The 23,349-nt window shown below is 35.1% G+C and overlaps 1 protein-coding gene across 1 annotated transcript in view; it reads right to left on the bottom strand.

The window, feature by feature from the left end:
- Positions 1 to 3,633: 3,633 nt before the first annotated feature.
- LOC117317080 (beta-1,3-glucan-binding protein-like) overlaps positions 3,634 to 23,349 on the bottom strand; it is a 30,990-nt gene continuing 11,274 nt past the window's right edge. Inside the window, exons 3-10 of the mRNA XM_033871867.1 lie at positions 21,320 to 21,394; positions 19,946 to 20,012; positions 19,606 to 19,776; positions 16,217 to 16,294; positions 11,965 to 12,079; positions 6,918 to 6,989; positions 5,423 to 5,549; positions 3,634 to 3,861 (exon numbers count right to left, since the gene is read on the bottom strand). Coding sequence (XP_033727758.1) covers positions 3,670 to 3,861; positions 5,423 to 5,549; positions 6,918 to 6,989; positions 11,965 to 12,079; positions 16,217 to 16,294; positions 19,606 to 19,776; positions 19,946 to 20,012; positions 21,320 to 21,394 — 897 coding nt within the window. The 3' untranslated portion in view covers positions 3,634 to 3,669. The remainder of the gene's footprint in view (positions 3,862 to 5,422; positions 5,550 to 6,917; positions 6,990 to 11,964; positions 12,080 to 16,216; positions 16,295 to 19,605; positions 19,777 to 19,945; positions 20,013 to 21,319; positions 21,395 to 23,349) is intronic.

Below are 23,349 nucleotides of genomic sequence, written 5' to 3'. Positions count from 1 at the left end.
TATAAAACATCTAAAGGGTAAAACATCCAAATTATAAAACATCCAAAGGGTAAAACAACCAAAGGGTAAAACAACCAAAGGGTAAAACAACCAAAGGGTAAAACATCTAAAGGGTAAAACATCCAAAGGGTAAAACATTAAAAGGGTAAAACAACCAAAGTGTTAAACATCAAAAAGGTAGGAAAAACATCCAAAGGGTAAAACATCCAAAAGGTAGGAAAAACAACCAAAGGGTGAAACATCCAAAGGGTAAAACATCCAAAGGGTGAAACATCCAAAGTATAAAACATCCAAAGGGTAAAACAACCAAAGGGTAAAACAACCAAAGGGTAAAACATCCAAAGGGTAAAACATCTAAAGGGTAAAACATCCAAAGGGTAAAACATTAAAAGGGTAAAACAACCAAAGTGTTAAACATCCAAAAGGTAGGAAAAACATCCAAAGGGTAAAACATCCAAAAGGTAGGAAAAACAACCAAAGGGTGAAACATCCAAAGGGTAAAACATCCAAAGGGTGAAACATCCAAAGTATAAAACATCCACAGGGTAAAACATCCAAAGGGTAAAACAACCAAAGGGTAAAACAACCAAAGGGTAAAACAACCAAAGGGTGAAACATCCAAAGGGTAAAACAAAAGGGTAAAACATCCAAAGGGTGAAACAACCAAAGGGTAAAACAACCAAAGGGTTAAACATCCAAAGGGTAAAACATCCAAAGGGTTGGAAAAACAACCAAAGGGTTAAACATCCAAAGGGTGGGAAAAACAACCAAAGGGTAAAACAACCAAAGGGTTAAACATCCAAAGGGTGGGAAAAACAACCAAAGGGTAAAACAACCAAAGAGTAAAACAACCAAAGGGTAAAACATCCCAAGGGTAAAACATCCAAAGGGTAAAACATCCAAAGTATAAAACATCTAAAGGGTAAAACATCCAAAGTATAAAACATCTAAAGGGTAAAACATCCAAATTATAAAACATCCAAAGGGTAAAACATCCCAAGGGTAAAACATCCATTCTCTGTCTAAGCTCAATAAATAGGCACTTACGGACCATTCTGTGCACCGAAAGAACATGATGGAACGAGAAAAATAGAAAAATCGTCGACAGGGAAAACCATCTACCGTCTTTGACATAACACCAGTCAGTCATAGTACGCTTTATATTGGTCATAAGTCTGATAAAACTGACAGTTTAGTCATCAAAACGTTACACTCTTAAATATCATATTGGTTGTGTTATCAAGCTTAAGAAGATAATTTATTATATATCTCCTATATTTTATTATATCTCTCCTATATTTTATTATATCTCTCTTATATTTTATTATATCTCTCCTATATTTTATTACATCTCTCTTATATTTTATTATTTCTCTCCTATATTCTATTTCATCTCTCCTATATCTATTTTATCTCTCCTATATTTTATTATATCTCTCCTATATTTATTATATCTCTCCCATATTTTATTGTATCTCTCCTATATTTTATTACAGATGCATCTCTCCTATATTTATTATATCTCTCCCATATTTTATTATATCTCTCCTATATTTATTATATCTCTCCCATATTTTATTATATCTCTCCTATATTTTATTATAGATGCATCTCTCCTATATTTTATCATATCTCTCCTATATTTTATCATATCTCTCCTATATTTTATTATATCTCTTCCTATATTTTATGATATTTCTCCTATATTTTATTATATCTCTCCTATATTTTATTTTATCTCTCCTATATTTGATTATATCTTTCCTATATTTGATTATATCTCTCCTATATTTTATTTTATCTTTCCTTTATTTGATTATATCTCTCCTATATTTTATTTTATCTTTCCTATATTTGATTATGTCTCTCCTATATTTTATCATATCTCTCCCATATTTTATCATATCTCTCCTATATTTTATTATATCTCTCCTATATTTTATGATATTTCTCTTATATTTTATTTTATCTCTCCTGTATATTTTATCATATCTCTCCCATATTTTATCATATCTCTCCTATATTTTATTATATCTCTCCTATATTTTATCATATCTCTCCTATATTTTATCATATCTCTCCTATATTTTATCATATCTCTCCTATATTTTATTATATCTCTCCTATATTTTAATATATCTCTTCTATATTTTATCATATCTCTCCTATATTTTATCATATCTCTCCTATATTTTATCATATCTCTCCTATATTTTATTATATCTCTCCTATATTTTATCATATCTCTCCTATATTTTATTATATCTCTCCTATATTTTATCATATCTCTCCTATATTTTATCATATCTCTCCTATGTTTTATCATATCTCTCCTATATTTTATCATATCTCTCCTATATTTTATTATATCTTTCCTATATTTTATTATATCTCTCCTATATTTTATCATATCTCTCCTATATTTTAATATATCTTTTCTATATTTTATTATATCTCTCCTATATTTTATCATATCTCTCCTATATTTTATTATATCTCTCCTATATTTTATTATATCTCTCCTATATTTTATCATATCTCTCCTATATTTTATTATATCTCTCCTATATTTTATCATATCTCTCCTATATTTTATCCTATATCTCCTATATTTGATTATATCTCTCCTATATTTTATTATATCTCTCCTATATTTTATTATATCTCTCCTGTATACTTTATCATATCTCTCCTATATTTTATCATATCTCTCCTATATTTTATCATATCTCTCCTTTATTTTATTATATCTCTCCTATATTTTATTATATCTCTCCTATGTTTCATTTTATCTTTCCTATAATTTATTATCTTTCTTCTATATTTTCATCCGCATTCACTCAATGACCTCTTTTGACATGTTCTCAGATTTTAGACCAATCCCAATCGAGCTATGCTTTTATTCTATCAAGCACTTTCATGATTCAACACAGAGTAAAGAAACCATTGTTCAACAAAAATTGTTTTTCTAACCCAGAGTAGATAAAACATGGTTCAACAAAAACGAGATAAACCATGGTTTAACCCAGAGTAGATAAAACATGGTTCAACAAAAACGAGATAAACCATGGTTTAACCCAGAGTAGATAAAACATGGTTCAATGTATCTTGTGACCTGTCGTGGTAACGATGGAAGTAAAACTAAAATGTAAGATGAGGTCTGTCGTGGTAAAGACGGAAGTAAAACTAAAATGTAAGATGAGGTCTGTCGTGGTAAAGACGGAAGTAAAACTAAAATGTAAGATGAGGTCTGTCGTGGTAAAGACGGAAGTAAAACTAAAATGTAAGATGAGGTCTGTCGTGGTAAAGACGGAAGTAAAACTAAAATGTAAGATGAGGTCTGTCGTGGTAAAGACGGAAGTAAAACTAAAATGTAAGATGAGGTCTGTCATGGTAACGATGGAAGTAAAACTAAAATGTAAGATGAGGTCTGTCGTGGTAAAGACGGAAGTAAAACTAAAATGTAAGATGAGGTCTGTCGTGGTAAAGACGGAAGTAAAACTAAAATGTAAGATGAGGTCTGTCGTGGTAAAGATGGAAGTAAAACTAAAATGTAAGATGAGACCTGTCATGGTCACGGCGGAGGAAACAGCTGTCTAACTGTTTGTTTATATATATAAATAACCAGATTAAGTCGTTGTTATAAGTTTTTATTTCGTGTGACAGTCATCAGTGCGGAATCATTTCGATGTAATCGATAATCATGGCGACATCCTCACCACGCCACGTGTGTTGCCATGAACCTCTGGCCTCCCAGAAATCCCTCATTGGATGGCTGGAGTGACCCCAGGGCTTGTAAGTGTCATACTGTCCGTCTCCAAAGAAATCTCCTCCGACAGCTACGTTCAGGATCAGGTGGAACTAAAAATACAATTGCATCAACGTAAATCACAACACAATTTGCAATGATGTAAGCTTCCTGTCGAAGTTGTACGGAGAACACGGGTCCGAATAATCTCACGGGAAAATTAACTTAAAGAGAATATATATATTGACACATAGATTTTCTCGTTTGTCCATTTTGATCCTTTGCACTTTAATTTATATTGCGTTTGAAACTCTAATTGTCGTTACGTTTGACAACTTACTGCCGTTCCGTTTGATATACTTACTGTCGTTACGTTTGACATACATACTGTCGTTACGTTTGATATGCTTACTGTCGTTACATTTGATATGCTTACTGTCGTTACGTTTGACATAGTTACTGTCGTTACATTTGATATACTTACTGTCGTTACGTTTGACATACTTACTGTCGTTACGTTTGACATACTTACTGTCGTTACGTTTGATATGCTTACTGTCGTTACGTTTGACATAGTTACTGTCGTTACGTTTGAAAACTTACTGCCGTTCCGTTTGATATACTTACTGTCGTTACGTTTGACATACTTACTGTCGTTACGTTTGACATACTTATTGTCGTTATGTTTGACATACTTACTGTCGTTACGTTTGACATACTTACTGTCGTTACGTTTGAAAACTTACTGCCGTTCCGTTTGACATACTTACTGTCAATACGTTTGACATACTTACTGTCGTTACGTTTGACAACTTACTGTCGTTATATTTGACAACTTACTGTCGTTACGTTTGACACACTTACTGTCGTTATATTTGACACACTTACTGTCGTTACGTTTGACACACTTACTGTCGTTACGTCTGACACACTTACTGTCGTTACGTTTGACACACTTACTGTCGTTACGTTTGACACACTTACTGTCAATACGTCTGACATACATGTACTTACTGTCGTTATGTTTGACATACTTACTGTCGTTATGTTTGACCTAGTTACTGTCGTTACGTCTGACACACTTACTGTCGTTACGTCTGACATACTTACTGTCGTTACGTTTGACACACTTACTGTCGTTACGTTTGACACAATTACTGTCGTTACGTTTGATACACTTACTGTCGTTACGTCTGATATACTTACTGTCGTTACGTTTGACACAATTACTGTCGTTACGTCTGACACAATTACTGTCGTTACGTCTGACACACTTACTGTCAATACGTCTGACATACATGTACTTACTGTCGTTATGTTTGACATACTTATTGTTTTTACGTTTGACATACTTACTGTCGTTACGTTTGACATACTTACTGTCGTTACGTCTGACACACTTACTGTCGTTACGTTTGACACACTTACTGTCGTTACGTTTGACACACTTACTGTCGTTACGTTTGACACACTTACTGTCGTTACGTTTGACATACTTACTGTCGTTACCTCTGACATACTTATTGTCGTTCCGTTTGACAACTTACTGTCGTTACGTTTGACATACTTACTGTTGTTACGTTTGACACACTAACTGTCGTTACGTTTGACACACTTTTTTGTTTTTGAAAACGGTTCACATTGTTTTGATAGCGTTATATAGATGACGCTTACAGGTTTATCAAATGGAGCATTCCTGCCACCACTGGACCAAATGTTGTTCCCGCTGAATCCGCCCCAGTTCCAGAATCCCTGACTCGGAGTATTTATCCTCAAGATCTCCGCATTGTCCACATACGTACTGTAATATTCAAACATAATATATTTCAATTACATAACGTATAATGACAACAAGAAGGATACCAAGATATTACTTTTATATCCGAATTACAGGGCTGAAATTTCTGATTGATATGCTCGACTAACATGATGTGGTCAGCTGTTACTCGACTAACATGATGTGGTCAGCTGTTACTCGACTTACATGATGTGGTCAGCTGTTGTTTACGACTTACATGATGTGGTCAGCTGTTGTTTACGACTTACATGATGTGGTCAGCTGTTGTTTACGACTTACATGATATGGTCAGCTGTTGTCCGACATACATGATGTGGTCAGCTGTTACTGGACTTACATGATGTGGTCAGCTGTTGTCCGACCTACATGATGTGGTCAGCTGTTGCTTAAGACTTACATGATGTGGTCAGCTGCTGTCCGACTTACATGATGTGGTCAGCTGTTGTCCGACTTACATGATGTGGTCAGCTGTTGTCCGACCTACATGATGTGGTCAGCTGTTACTGGACTTACATGATGTGGTCAGCTGTTGCTTACGACTTACATGATGTGGTCAGCTGTTGCTTACGACTTACATGATGTGGTCAGCTGTTGTCCGACTTACATGATGTGGTCAGCTGTTGTCCGACTTACATGATGTGGTCAGCTGTTGCTTAAGACTTACCTGATGTGGTCAGCTGCTGTCCGACTTACATGATGTGGTCAGCTGTTGTCCGACTTACATGATGTGGTCAGTTGTTGTCCGACTTACATGATGTGGTCAGCTGTTGCTTACGACTTACATGATGTGGTCAGCTGTTGCCTGCGACTTACATGGTGTGGTCAGCTGTTGTCCGACTTACATGATGTGGTCAGCTGTTGTCCGACCTACATGATGTGGTCAGCTGTTACTTACGACTTACATGATGTGGTCAGCTGTTGTCCGACCTACATGACGTGGTCAGCTGTTGCTTACGTCTTACATGATGTGGTCAGCTGTTGCTTACGACTTACATGATGTGGTCAGCTGTTGTCCGACTTACATGTGGTCAGCTGTTGTTCGACTTACATGATGTGGTCAGCTGTTGTCCGACTTACATGATGTGGTCAGCTGTTGCTTACGACTTACATGGTGTGGTCAGCTGCTGTCCGACTTACATGATGTGGTCAGTTGTTGTTCGACTTACATGATGTGGTCAGCTGTTGTCCGACTTACATGATGTGGTCAGCTGTTGCTTACGACTTACATGATGTGGTCAGCTGCTGTCCGACCTACATAATGTGGTCAGCTGTTGTCCGACTTACATGATGTGGTCAGCTGTTACTCGACTTACATGATGTGGTCAGCTGTTGTCCGACCTACATGATGTGGTCAGCTGTTGTACTACTTACATGATGTGGTCAGCTGTCCAGTCAAGTGAGTATGTGTGCCAGCCGTGCCAATCATCACCTCCGTCCTTCCTCCTGGAATCACATAACGTATTAAGGACGACAGCTTTATTGATAATTTAGTATATACTGATATATCACTTAATATGTCAACGACGTCAGGCGTAGTGATGGCGAAATTTATATTGAACACGTTAATTTCAGATGAAGATATTCAGACGATGGGGGTATAGATTTGTACATATAAAATTATTAATATGGATGACGTTATTGGTATTGATGAAGGTATTTATATCCATGACAAGATTTGTACACATTAATATATTGATATGGATGGTGTTATTTATAGATGACGTTATTTGTATTAATATGATTTGCATTTAGATGGTGTCATTTATTAGGATAAAGTCATTGATATGAAAGGAGTTATTTATTTTGATGAAGTTATTTATAGGGGAGACATTATTTATATTGATGAGGTTATTGATAGGGGAGACGTTATTTATATTGATGAGGTTATTGATGGGGAGACGTTATTTATATTGATGAGGTTATTGATGGGAGAGACGTTATTTATATTGATGAGGTTATTAATGGGGGAGACGTTATTTATATTGATGAGGTTATTGATGGGGGAGACGTTATTTATATTGATGAGGTTATTGATGGGGGAGACGTTATTTGTATTGATGAGGTTATTAATGGGGGAGACGTTATTTATATTGATGAGGTTATTGATAGGGGAGACGTTATTTGTATTGATGAGGTTATTGATAGGGGAGACGTTATTTATATTGATGAGGTTATTGATGGGAGAGACGTTATTTATATTGATGAGGTTATTGATAGGGGAGACGTTATTTATATTGATGAGGTTATTGATGGGAGAGACGTTATTTATATTGATGAGGTTATTGATGGGGGAGACGTTATTTATATTGATGAAGTTATTGATGGGGGAGACGTTATTTATATTGATGAGGTTATTGATGGGGGAGACGTTATTTATATTGATGAGGTTATTGATAGGGGAGACATTATTTATATTGATGAGGTTATTGATGGGAGAGACGTTATTTATATTGATGAGGTTATTGATGGGGGAGACGTTATTTATATTGATGAAGTTATTGATGGGGGAGACGTTATTTATATTGATGAAGTTATTGATGGGGGAGACGTTATTTATATTGATGAGGTTATTGATAGGGGAGACATTATTTATATTGATGAGGTTATTGATAGGAGAGACGTTGTTTATATTGATGAGGTTATTGATAGGGGAGACGTTATTTGTATTGATGAGGTTATTGATGGGGGAGACGTTATTTATATTGATGAGGTTATTGATAGGGGAGACCTTATTTATGTTGATGGGGTTATTGATGGGGGAGACGTTGTTTATATTGATGAGGTTATTGATAGGGGAGACGTTATTTATATTAATGAGGTTATTGATGGGGGAGACGTTATTTATATTGATGAGGTTATTGATGGGAGAGACGTTATTTGTATTGATGAGGTTATTGATAGGGGAGACGTTATTTGTATTGATGAGGTTATTAATGGGGGAGACGTTATTTATATTGATGAGGTTATTGATGGAGGAGACGTTATTTGTATTGATGAGGTTATTGATAGGAGAGACGTTATTTATATTGATGAGGTTATTGATGGGAGAGACGTTATTTGTATTGATGAGGTTATTGATAGGGGAGACGTTATTTGTATTGATGAGGTTATTGATAGGGGAGACGTTATTTATATTGATGAGGTTATTGATAGGGGAGACGTTATTTATATTGATGAGGTTATTGATAGGGGAGACGTTATTTATATTGATGGGGTTATTGATGGGGGAGACGTTATTTATATTGATGAGGTTATTGATGGGGGAGACGTTATTTATGTTGATGGGGTTATTGATGGGGGAGACGTTATTTATATTGATGAGGTTATTGATGGGGGAGACGTTATTTGTATTGATGAGGTTATTGATAGGGGAGACGTTATTTGTATTGATGAGGTTATTGATAGGGGAGACGTTATTTGTATTGATGAGGTTATTGATAGGGGAGACGTTATTTATATTGATGAGGTTATTGATAGGGGAGACGTTGTTTGTATTGATGAGGTTATTGATGGGGGAGACGTTATTTATGTTGATGGGGTTATTGATGGGGGAGACGTTATTTATATTGATGAGGTTATTGATGGGGGAGACGTTATTTGTATTGATGAGGTTATTGATAGGGGAGACGTTATTTGTATTGATGAGGTTATTGATAGGGGAGACGTTATTTGTATTGATGAGGTTATTGATAGGGGAGACGTTATTTGTATTGATGGGGTTATTGATAGGGGAGACGTTATTTGTATTGATGAGGTTATTGATAGGGGAGACGTTATTTATATTGATGAGGTTATTGATGGGGGAGACGTTATTTATATTGATGAGGTTATTGATAGGGGAGACGTTATTTATATTGATGAGGTTATTGATGGGGGAGACGTTATTTATATTGAGGAGGTTATTGATGGGGGAGACATTATTTGTATTGATGAGGTTATTGATGGGAGAGACGTTATTTATATTGATGAGGTTATTGATGGGGGAGACGTTATTTATATTGATGAGGTTATTGATGGGGGAGACATTATTTATATTGATGAGGTTATTGATGGGGGAGACGTTATTTATATTGATGAGGTTATTGATAGGGGAGACGTTATTTATATTGATGAGGTTATTGATGGGGGAGACGTTATTTATATTGATGAGGTTATTGATAGGGGAGACGTTATTTATATTGATGAGGTTATTGATGGGGGAGACGTTATTTGTATTGATGAGGTTATTGATGGGGGAGACGTTATTTGTATTGATGAGGTTATTGATGGGGGAGACGTTATTTGTATTGATGAGGTTATTGATGGGGGAGACGTTATTTATATTGATGAGGTTATTGATGGGGGAGACGTTATTTATATTGATGAGGTTATTGATGGGGGAGACGTTATTTATATTGATGAGGTTATTGATAGGGGAGACGTTATTTGTATTGATGAGGTTATTGATAGGGGAGACGTTATTTGTATTGATGAGGTTATTGATGGGGGAGACGTTATTTGTATTGATGGGGTTATTGATGGGGGAGACGTTATTTGTATTGATGAGGTTATTGATGGGAGAGACGTTATTTATATTGATGGGGTTATTGATGGGGGAGACATTATTTATATTGATGAGGTTATTGATAGGGGAGACGTTATTTGTATTGATGAAGTTATTGATGGGGGAGACGTTATTTATATTGATGAGGTTATTGATGGGGGAGACGTTATTTATATTGATGAGGTTATTGATGGGAGAGACGTTATTTGTATTGATGAGGTTATTGATGGGGGAGACGTTATTTGTATTGATGAGGTTATTGATAGGGGAGACGTTATTTGTATTGATGAGGTTATTGATGGGGGAGACGTTATTTGTATTGATGGGGTTATTGATGGGGGAGACGTTGTTTATATTGATGAGGTTATTGATGGGGGAGACGTTATTTATATTGATGAGGTTATTGATGGGGGAGACGTTATTTATATTGATGAGGTTATTGATAGGGGAGACGTTATTTATATTGATGAGGTTATTGATGGGGGAGACGTTATTTATATTGATGAGGTTATTGATGGGGACACGTTATTTATATTGATGAGGTTATTGATGGGGGAGACGTTATTTATATTGATGAGGTTATTGATGGGGGAGACGTTATTTATGTTGATGGGGTTATTGATGGGAGAGACGTTATTTATATTGATGAGGTTATTGATAGGGGAGACGTTATCTATATTGATGAGGTTATTGATGGGGGAGACGTTATTTATATTGATGAGGTTATTGATGGGGGAGACGTTATTTATATTGATGAGGTTATTGATGGGGGAGACGTTGTTTATATTGAGGAGGTTATTGATGGGGGAGACGTTATTTATATTGATGAGGTTATTGATGGGGGAGACGTTATTTATATTGGTGAGGTTATTGATAGGGGAGACGTTATTTATATTGATGAGGTTATTGATGGGGGAGACGTTATTTATATTGATGAGGTTATTGATAGGGGAGACGTTATTTATATTGATGAGGTTATTGATGGGGGAGACGTTATTTATATTGATGAGGTTATTGATGGGGGAGACATTATTTATATTGATGAGGTTATTGATAGGGGAGACATTATTTATATTGATGAGGTTATTGATAGGGGAGACGTTGTTTATATTGATGAGGTTATTGATGGGGGAGACGTTGTTTATATTGATGAGGTTATTGATAGGGGAGACGTTATTTATATTGATGAGGTTATTGATATGGGAGACGTTATTTATATTGATGAGGTTATTGATAGGGGAGACGTTATTTATATTGATGAGGTTATTGATAGGGGAGACGTTATTTATATTGGTGAGGTTATTGATAGGGGAGACGTTGTTTATATTGATGAGGTTATTGATGGGGGAGACGTTATTTGTATTGATGAGGTTATTGATAGGGGAGACGTTATTTATATTGATGAGGTTATTGATAGGGGAGACGTTATTTATATTGATGAGGTTATTGATGGGGGATACGTTATTTATATTGATGAGGTTATTGATAGGGCAGGCGTTATTTATATTGATGAGGTTATTGATGGGGGAGACGTTATTTGTATTGATGAGGTTATTGATGGGGGAGACGTTATTTATATTGATGAGGTTATTGATGGGGGAGACGTTATTTATATTGATGAGGTTATTGATGGGGGAGACGTTATTTATATTGATGAGGTTATTGATGGGGGAGACGTTATTTGTATTGATGAGGTTATTGATGGAGGAGACGTTATTTATATTGATGAGGTTATTGATGGGAGAGACGTTATTTATATTGATGAGGTTATTGATGGGGGAGACATTATTTATATTGATGAGGTTATTGATAGGGGAGACGTTATTTATATTGATGAGGTTATTGATACTATGAAGTTATAATGACATTACTTACTTAGAGCCGTGTGTTTTGTAAAACGCGTTGTGGTTGTAAGCAGGCCCCCAATGAAGTGTTGATTGTACATCGTTGACTCCTTGGTTTACACCTCCCAAAATAGCCTTGACGTTACCTGTGTTAAAAAACATGAAATATTCCGTGTGTTTGCCTTATAACTTGGATTAATATTCTACACCCTTTTATATACCATTAACAGAATACATTCGTTAGACCACAGTCTTGTCTATCTAACACCCGAACTGGCTTGTTTCCCACTTAAAACAATTAAACTTTCATTTCCGAAGATAAGGAACACTAATTCATTGAAATATCGAAATAACGATTTATAGATTGTCCAAATGATTACAAAAATACATGATTCATAAGACATATTTCTGATATACAGATACTGGTTCAGAATGTCAATATACAGATAATGGTTCAGGATGTCAATATACAGAAAACAGTTCAGAATGTCAATATACAGATAATGAAACAGTTCAGAATGTCAATATACAGAAAACAGTTCAGAATGTCAATATACAGATAATGAAACAGTTCAGAATGTCAATATACAGAAAACAGTTCAGAATGTCAATATACAGATAATGAAACAGTTCAGAATGTCAATATACAGAAAACAGTTCAGAATGTCAATATACAGATAATGGTTCAGGGTCATACGAGGGGAGGTATCAATGAGACACCAACAACCAGGGTCATACGAGGGGATTTATCAAGGAGACACCAACATCCAGGGTCATATGAGGGCAGGTGCCAAATAGGACATCATCAACCAAGGTTTTACAATGGCCGGAATCGAGGACAGACCAACAGTCTATGTAACATGAGGGCAGGTGTAAAATCTACACCGACAGTAAGGGTTCGGTCAGGTATCTGTGATAGGTGCTGTGGAGACGCCAACAGCCAAGATCATATTAGGCGGGTGTCTGGTGGGACACAACCAGCAAGGGTCGTATGACGACAGGTGTAAATTGATACATCAACAGTCAGGGTGAGACGAAGGCAGGTGACAAGGAGACACAAACATCCAGTCAGGGTCACATGAGGGCAGGTCACAAGGAGATACAAACATCAAGTCAGGGTCACATGAGGGCAGGTCACAAGGAGACACAAACATCAAGTCAGGGTCACATGAGGGCAGGTCACAAGGAGACACAAACATCAAGTCAGGGTCACATGAGGGCAGGTGACAAGGAGACACACACATCCGGTCAGGGTCACATGAGGGCAGGTGACAAGGAGACACAAACATCCGGTCAGGGTCACATGAGGGCAAGTGACAAGGAGACACAAACATCCAGTCAGGGTCACATGAGGGCAAGTGACAAGGAGACACAAACATCCAGTCAGGGTCACATGAGGGCAGGTGACAAGGAGAAACAAACATCAAGTCAGGGTCACATGAGGGCAGGTGACAAGGAGACACAAACATCCAGTCAGAGTCACATGAGGGCAAGTGACAAGGAGACACAAACATCCAGTCAGGGTCATATGAGAGCAGGTGACAAGGAGACACAAACATCCAGTCAGAGTCACATGAGGGCAAGTGACAAGGAGACACAAACATCCAGTCAGGGTCACATGAGGGCAGGTGACAAGGAGACACACACATCCAGTCAGGGTTTGGTTTGTTTTTGTTTAACGTCCTATTAACAGCCAGGGTCATTTAAGGACGTGCCAGGTTTGGAGGTGGAGGAAAGCCGGAGTACCCGGAGAAAAACCACCGGCCTTCGGTCAGTACCTGGCAACTGCCCCACGTAGGTTTCGAACTCGCAACCCAGAGGTGGAGGGCTAGCGTTAAAGTGTCGGGACACCTTAACCACTCGGCCACCGCGGCTCCAGTCAGGGTCACATGAGGGCAAGTGACAAGGAGACACACACAGAAGAAAACAGCAAGAAGACTAGCGATAAAAGCTTCAAATCTCCCAGTGCCAGCATTAAATGGCGTTAAGGCATCCCATAGCATATAACTGAATAATTGAATGTATAAGGAAAGGTACAAAAAAGAAACATCCAGGAGAGACAAACTGAGACGAAATATATTTAGATTACTGAAGACAATGTTATATATCCTATATATACTTCGCTGTGTATTACTGAAGACAATGTTAGATATCCTCTATATACTTCACTGTGTATTACTGAAGACATTGTTATATATCCTCTATATACTTCACTGTGTATTACTGAAGATAATGTTAGATATCCTCTATATACTTCACTGTGTATTACTGAAGACATTGTTATATATCCTCTATATACTTCACTGTGTATTACTGAAGACATTGTTATATATCCTCTATATACTTCACTGTGTATTACTGAAGACAATGTTAGATATCCTCTATATACTTCACTGTGTATTACTGAAGATAATGTTAGATATCCTCTATATACTTCACTGTGTATTACTGAAGACAATGTTAGATATCCTCTATATACTTCACTGTGTATTACTGAAGATAATGTTAGATAGCCTCTATATACTTCCCCGTGTATTACTGAAGACAATGTTAGATATCCTCTGTATACTGTGTTTTACTGAAGACAATGTTAGATATCCTCTATATACTTCCCCGTGTATTACTGAAGATAATGTTAGATATCCTCTATATACTTCACCGTGTATTACTGAAGACAATGTTAGATATCCTCTATATACTTCCCCGTGTATTACTGAAGACAATGTTAGATATCCTCTATATACCTCCCCGTGTATTACTGAAGACAATGTTAGATATCCTCTATATACTTCACTGTGTATTACTGAAGACAATGTTAGATATCCTCTATATACTTCACTGTGTATTACTGAAGACAATGTTAGATATCCTCTATATACTTCACTGTGTATTACTGAAGACAATGTTAGATATCCTCTGTATACTGTGTTTTACTGAAGACAATGTTAGATATCCTCTATATACTTCCCCGTGTATTACTGAAGATAATGTTAGATATCCTCTATATACTTCACTGTGTATTACTGAAGATAATGTTAGATATCCTCTATATACTTCACTGTGTATTACTGAAGACAATGTTAGATATCCTCTATATACTTCACTGTGTATTACTGAAGACATTGTTAGATATCCTCTATATACTTCACTGTGTATTACTGAAGACAATGTTAGATATCCTCTATATACTTCCCCGTGTATTACTGAAGATAATGCTAGATATCCTCTATATACTTCACTGTGTATTACTGAAGACAATGTTAGATATCCTCTATATACTTCACTGTGTATTACTGAAGACATTGTTAGATATCCTCTATATACTTCACTGTGTATTACTGAAGACAATGTTAGATATCCTCTATATACTTCCCCGTGTATTACTGAAGACAATGTTAGATATCCTCTATATACTTCCCCGTGTATTACTGAAGATAATGTTAGATATCCTCTATATACTTCACTGTGTATTACTGAAGACAATGTTAGATATCCTCTATATACTTCACTGTGTATTACTGAAGACAATGTTAGATATCCTCTATATACTTCACTGTGTATTACTGAAGACAATGTTAGATATCCTCTATATACTTCACTGTGTATTACTGAAGACAATGTTAGATATCCTCTATATACCTCCCCGTGTATTACTGAATACAATGTCAGATAACCTCTATATACCTCCCAGTGTATTACTGAAGACAATGTTAGATATCCTCTATATACCTCCCAGTGTATTACTGAAGACAATGTTAGATATCCTCTATAAATTCACTGTGTATTACTGAAGACATTGTAAGATATCCTCTATATACTTCACTGTGTATTACTGAAGACAATGTTAGATATCCTCTATATACTTCACTGTGTATTACTGAAGACATTGTTAGATATCCTCTATATACTTCACTGTGTATTACTGAAGACAATGTTAGATATCCTCTATATACTTCACTGTGTATTACTGAAGACAATGTTAGATATCCTCTATATACTTCACTGTGTATTACTGAAGACAATGTTAGATATCCTCTATATACTTCTCAGTGTATTACTGAAGACCATGTTAGATATCCTCTATATACTTCACTGTGTATTACTGAAGACAATGTTAGATATCCTCTATATACTTCACTGTGTATTACTGAAGACAATGTTAGATATCCTCTATATACTTCCCAGTGTATTACTGAAGACATTGTAAGATATCCTCTATATACTTCACTGTGTATTACTGAAGACATTGTTAGATATCCTCTATATACTTCACTGTGTATTACCTCTTGATTCCATAATGTCGATTTCCCCAGAGCGAGGCCAGCCACCATAACTCCAATCCCGGGGCAGCAACCATATCGCTACAGTAAAAAAATACTGTACAGACAGGACATATAATGCAATCAGTTCATGAGAAGTAGTACAGTAATGTCATCAATTAAAAAAAAACAATCAATCTCATTTATATAAGATAACGTTCCTGAAATTCCAATCTTACTGAATGGTTATTACAATACTAAAGTAGTCGGTGGCGAAACACCTTGAAGAGGTCAAATATAAACGAGGTCAAACCTAAACACCGAGAGGCCAAACCTAAAAAAAAGATGTTAGAGGTTTAACCTGAATAAATTAGGGTGTGAAAGGTCAAACCTAAATAAATTAGGATGTGAGAGGTCAAACCTAAATAAATTAGGGTGTGAAAGGTCAAACCTAAATAAATCACGGTGTGAGAGGTCAAACCTAAATAAATCAGGGTGTGAGAGGTCAAACCTAAATAAATTAGGATGTGAGAGGTCAAACCTAAATAAATTAGGGTGTGAAAGGTCAAACCTAAATAAATTAGGATGTGAGAGGTCAAACCTAAATAAATTAGGGTGTGAAAGGTCAAACCTAAATAAATCACGGTGTGAGAGGTCAAACCTAAATAAATCAGGGTGTGAGAGGTCAAACCTAAATAAATCAGGGTGTGAAAGGTCAAACCTAGATAGATTAGATTGATACATTAATGTACACAATAGTAGCGACATTAGATTTATACATCAATGTACACAATAGTAGTGACATTAGATTTATACATTATTGTACACAATAGTAGTGACATTAGATTTATACATTAATTTACTCAATGGTAGTGACATTTGATTATTACATTAATGTACACAATAGTAGTGACACTAGATTTATACATTATTGTACACAATAGTAGCGACATTAGATTGATACATTAATGTACACAATAGTAGTGACATTAGATTTATACATTAATTTACTCAATGGTAGTGACATTTGATTATTACATTAATGTACACAATAGTAGCGACATTAGATTTATACATTAATGTACACAATAGTAGCGACATTAGATTTATACATTAATGTACACAATGGTAGTGACATTAGATTTATACATCAATGTACACAATAGTAGCGACATTAAATTTATACATTAATGTACACAATGGTAGCGACATTAGATTTATACATTAATGTACACAATAGTAGCGACATTAGATTTATACATTAATGTACACAATAGTAGCGACATTAGATTTATACATTAATGTACACAATAGTAGCGACATTAGATTTATACATTAATGTACACAATAGTAGCGACATTAGATTTATACATCAATGTACACAATAGTAGTGACACTAGATTTATACATCAATGTACACAATAGTAGTGACATTAGATTTATACATTAATGTACACAATAGTAGTGACATTAGATTTATACATTAATGTACACAATAGTAGTGACATTAGATTTATACATCAATGTACACAATAGTAGTGACATTAGCTTTATACATCAATGTACACAATAGTAGAGACATTAGATTGATACATCAATGTACACAATAGTAGCGACATTAGATTTATACATCAATGTACACAATAGTAGTGACACTAGATTTATACATCAATGTACACAATAGTAGTGACACTAGATTTATACATCAATGTACACAATAGTAGAGACATTAGATTTATACATTAATGTACACAATAGTAGTGACATTAGATTTATACATCAATGTACTCAATAGTAGCGACATTAGATTTATATATTAATGTACACAATAGTAGTGACATTAGATTTATACATCAATGTACACAATAGTAGTGACATTAGATTTATACATTAATGTACACAATAGTAGCGACATTAGATTTATACATCAATGTACACAATAGTAGTGACATTAGATTTATACATCAATGTACACAATAGTAGTGACATTAGATTTATACATCAATGTACACAATAGTAGCGACATTAGATTGATACATCAATGTACACAATAGTAGCGACATTAGATTTATACATTAATGTACACAATGGTAGCGACATTAGATTTATACATTAATGTACACAATAGTAGCGACATTAGATTTATACATTAATGTACACAATGGTAGCGACACTAGATTTATACATCAATGTACACAATGGTAGTGACATTAGATTTATACATTATTGTACACAATAGTAGTGACATTAGATTTATACATTATTGTACACAATAGTAGCGACACTAGATTTATACATTAATGTACACAATAGTAGCGACATCAGATTTATACATTAATGTACACAATAGTAGTGACATTAGATTTATACATTAATGTACACAATGGTAGCGACACTAGATTTATACATTAATGTACACAATAGTAGCGACACTAGATTTATACATTAATGTACACAATGGTAGCGACACTAGATTTATACATCAATGTACACAATAGTAGCGACACTAGATTTATACATTAATGTACACAATAGTAGCGACATCAGATTTATACATTAATGTACACAATAGTAGTGACATTAGATTTATACATCAATGTACTCAATAGTATCGACATTAGATTTATACATTAATGTACACAATAGTAGTGACATTAGATTTATACATTATTGTACACAATAGTAGCGACATTAGATTTATACATCAATGTACACAATGGTAGCGACACTAGATTTATACATTAATGTACACAATAGTAGCGACATTAGATTTATACATCAATGTACACAATAGTAGTGACATTAGATTTATACATTAATGTACACAATGGTAGCGACACTAGATTTATACATTAATGTACACAATAGTAGCGACATTAGATTGATACATCAATGTACACAATAGTAGTGACACTAGATTTATACATTAATGTACACAATAGTAGCGACATTAGATTGATACATCAATGTACACAATAGTAGTGACATTAGATTTATACATCAATGTACACAATAGTAGTGACATTAGATTGATACATCAATGTACACAATAGTAGTGACATTAGATTTATACATTAATGTACACAATAGTAGCGACATTAGATTTATACATTAATGTACACAATAGTAGCGACATTAGATTGATACATCAATGTACACAATAGTAGTGACATTAGATTTATACATCAATGTACACAATAGTAGCGACATAAGATTTATACATCAATGTACACAATAGTAACGACATTAGATTTATACATTAATGTACACAATAGTAGTGACATAAGATTTATACATTAATGTACACAATAGTAGTGACATTAGATTTATACATCAATGTACACAATGGTAGCGACATCAGATTTATACATTAATGTACACAATAGTAACGTTATTGGTATCGGATCACTTACCCGGCCACAGCCAGTCTCCCTTTGGTATCTTTGCACGGACATTAACACGTCCGTAAGTCATGGCGAAGTTTGTGGTGATTTTTCCGGACATGACCGGAGGCAGGATCTCGTTGCCATGGGCGGTCTTATGGCAGCCGTTGTTGTCATGCTGAGTGCACTGTCCCCATATGGCTTGAGAACATGATATATATTGTAGCTATATAGATATAGATATGTAATAACTTGATTAATTGAGTATTAATTTTTAATAAGCTTCGTTTTATATTTTTTCATATATTTTTGAAGCGAGAAAACGAATGTAAGGTTAATTAATATGAATACGTAATAAACGTGTCCTTACAATAGAGGTTCATGTCCCCGTTGTACAAATTCTGGCCGGCAAAACGCGAACTGTTTGTTGTAAAAGTCTGAAAATGGTCAAATGATTGATATAGTCAATTAATTTGAAACAAAAAATTATCAAACTTAACTATCAACAAGCACACAGTATCTTGTCTAAGGAACAACGACGGTACAGACCGGTGCGTTTCTTATTTTCCCGAGAAACACAAACTGATACGGTTGGAAGTGAGCCAAAAATACTTCGTTTCTGAACCATTTACCTCGGATCTTTACCGACCTAATCATTTACCTCAGAATCTTTACCGACCGAACCATATACCTCAGATCTTTACCGGCCGAATCCATTTACCTCAGATCTTTACCGACCGAACCATATACCTCAGATCTTTACCGACCGAACCATTTACCTCAGATCTTTACCGACCGAACCATTTACCTCAGATCTTTACCGACTGAACCATATACCTCAGATCTTTACCGACTGAACCATATACCTCAGATCTTTACCGACCGAACCATATACCTCAGATCTTTACCGACCGAACCATATACCTCAGATCTTTACCGACCGAAACATATACCTCAGATCTTTACCGACCGAACCATTTACCTCAGATCTTTACCGACTGAACCATTTACCTCAGATCTTTACCGACCGAACCATATACCTCAGATCTTTACCGACCGAACCATATACCTCAGATCTTTACCGACCGAACCATATACCTCAGATCTTTACCGGCCGAACCATATACCTCAGATCTTTACCGACCGAACCATATACCTCAGATCTTTACCGACCGAACCATATACCTCAGATCTTTACCGACCGAACCATATACCTCAGATCTTTACCGACCGAACCATATACCCCAGATCTTTACCGACCGAACCATATACCTCAGATCTTTACCGACCGAACCATATACCCCAGATCTTTACCGACCGAACCATATACCTCAGATCTTTACCGACCGAACCATATACCTCAGATCTTTACCGACTGAACCATTTACCTCAGATCTTTACCGACTGAACCATTTACCTCAGATCTTTACCGACTGAACCATTTACCTCAGATCTTTACCGACTGAACCATTTACCTCAGATCTTTACCGACCGAACCATATACCTCGGATCATCACCGACCGAACCATATACCTCAGATTTTTCCCGGTATCATCATACCCCAATGCCTCTGAAGTCACAGTAGTACAATCGACATTCGTGTCGACGATGCAGGTTGATAACCGGCGTTTAGTAAATATCTTACAAAAATAACGAGAAACCCATAAAAATGAGTGTTATTTAGACTATTGAACTATTGGTGATATTGTATGTGATAAGACGGGCAAACGAAGTCGAGACGTACCGGGCGGATGTACAGGTGACCATCCCTCACGTATAGGTTTTCATGTTCCGGAGTGTAAACCTGGAACTCGTGATTCTGAAAGGTAATAACGTACAACATGTTATAGAGGTAATAACGTACAACATATTATAGAGGTAATAACGTACAACATATTATAGAGGTAATAACGTACAACATATTATAGAGGTAATAACGTACAACATGTTATAGAGGTAATAACGTACAACATGTTATAGAGGTAATAACGTACAACATGTTATAGAGGTAATAACGTACAACATGTTATAGAGGTAATAACGTACAACATGTTATAGAGGTAATAACGTACAACATGTTATAGAGGTAATAACGTACAACATGTTATAGAGGTAATAACGTACAACATATTATAGAGGTAATAACGTACAACATGTTATAGAGGTAATAACGTACAACATGTTATAGAGGTAATAACGTACAACATGTTATAGAGGTAATAACGTACAACATATTATAGAGGTAATAACGTACAACATGTTATAGAGGTAATAACGTACAACATGTTATAGAGGTAATAACGTACAACATATTATAGAGGTAATAACGTACAACATATTATAGAGGTAATAACGTACAACATGTTATAGAGGTAATAACGTACAACATGTTATAGAGGTAATAACGTACAACATATTATAGAGGTAATAACGTACAACATATTATAGAGGTAATAACGTACAACATGTTATAGAGGTAATAACGTACAACATATTATAGAGGTAATAACGTACAACATATTATAGAGGTAATAACGTACAACATGTTATAGAGGTAATAACGTACAACATATTATAGAGGTAATAACGTACAACATGTTATAGAGGTAATAACGTACAACATATTATAGAGGTAGTAACGTACAACATGGTATAGAGGTAATAACGTACATATTATAGAGGTAATAACGTACATATTATAGAGGTAATAACGTACAAAATATTATAGAGGTAATAACGTACAACATGGTATAGAGGTAATAACGTACAACATGTTATAGAGGTAATAACGAACAACATATTATAGAGGTAATAACGAACAACATATTATAGAGGTAATAACGTACAACATATTATAGAGGTAATAACGTACAACATATTATAGAGGTAATAGCGTACAACATGGTATAGAGGGTGTTTGGTATAATTAAGGGTGTTTGGTATGGTTAAGGGTGTTTGGTATGATTAAGGATGTTTGGTATGGGGTAAGGGTGTTTGGTATAATTAAGGATGTTTGGTATAATTAAGGGTGTTTGGTATGATTAAGGATGTTTGGTATGATGAAGGATGTTTGGTATAATTAAGGGTGTTTGGTATGATGAAGGATGTTTGGTATGATTAAGGATGTTTGGTATGATTAAGGATGTTTGGTGTGATTAAATGTGTTTGGTATGATTAAGGATTTTTATTTTGGGTTTTTTTTTTTTTCCCCCCTTTTTTTTTTTATTTTTTTTTTTTCCTTTTTTTTGGTTTTTTTTTTTGTTTTTTTTTTTTTTTTTTTGTTTTTTTTTTTTTTTTTTTTTTTTTTTTGTTTTTTCCCTTTTTTTTTTTTTTTTTGTTTTTTGTTTTTTTTTTTTTTTTTTTTTTTTTTTTTTTTTTTTTTTTTTTTTTTTTTTTTTTTGGTTTTCCCGGGGTTTTTTTTTTTTTTTTTAAATTGGGGTTTCGTTATTGGGGTTTGTTGGTTTTGGTTTTGGGTTTTTGGTTTGGGGTTTTTTTTTGTTGGGTGTTTGGTTGATTAAGGGTTTTGGTTTTTGGGTTTTGGGGGTTTGGGGGTTTTGGTTTTGGGGGGTTTTGTTTTTAAGGTGTTTGGTTTTGGTTTTTTTGGTTGTTGGGTGTTTGTTCTTGGGTGTTTTTGGGTTTTTGGGTGTTTGGGTTTTTTGGTGTTTTATGGGGTGTTTGGTATGATTAAGGGTGTTTGGTATGATTAAGGATGTTTGGTATGATTAAGGATGTTTGGTATGATTAAGGGTGTTTGGTATAATTAAGGATGTTTGG

This window comes from Pecten maximus, chromosome 18, assembly GCF_902652985.1.
Source record: "Pecten maximus chromosome 18, xPecMax1.1, whole genome shotgun sequence".
NCBI lineage: Eukaryota > Metazoa > Mollusca > Bivalvia > Pectinida > Pectinidae > Pecten > Pecten maximus.
This window is presented reverse-complemented; position numbering and strand designations above follow the sequence as displayed.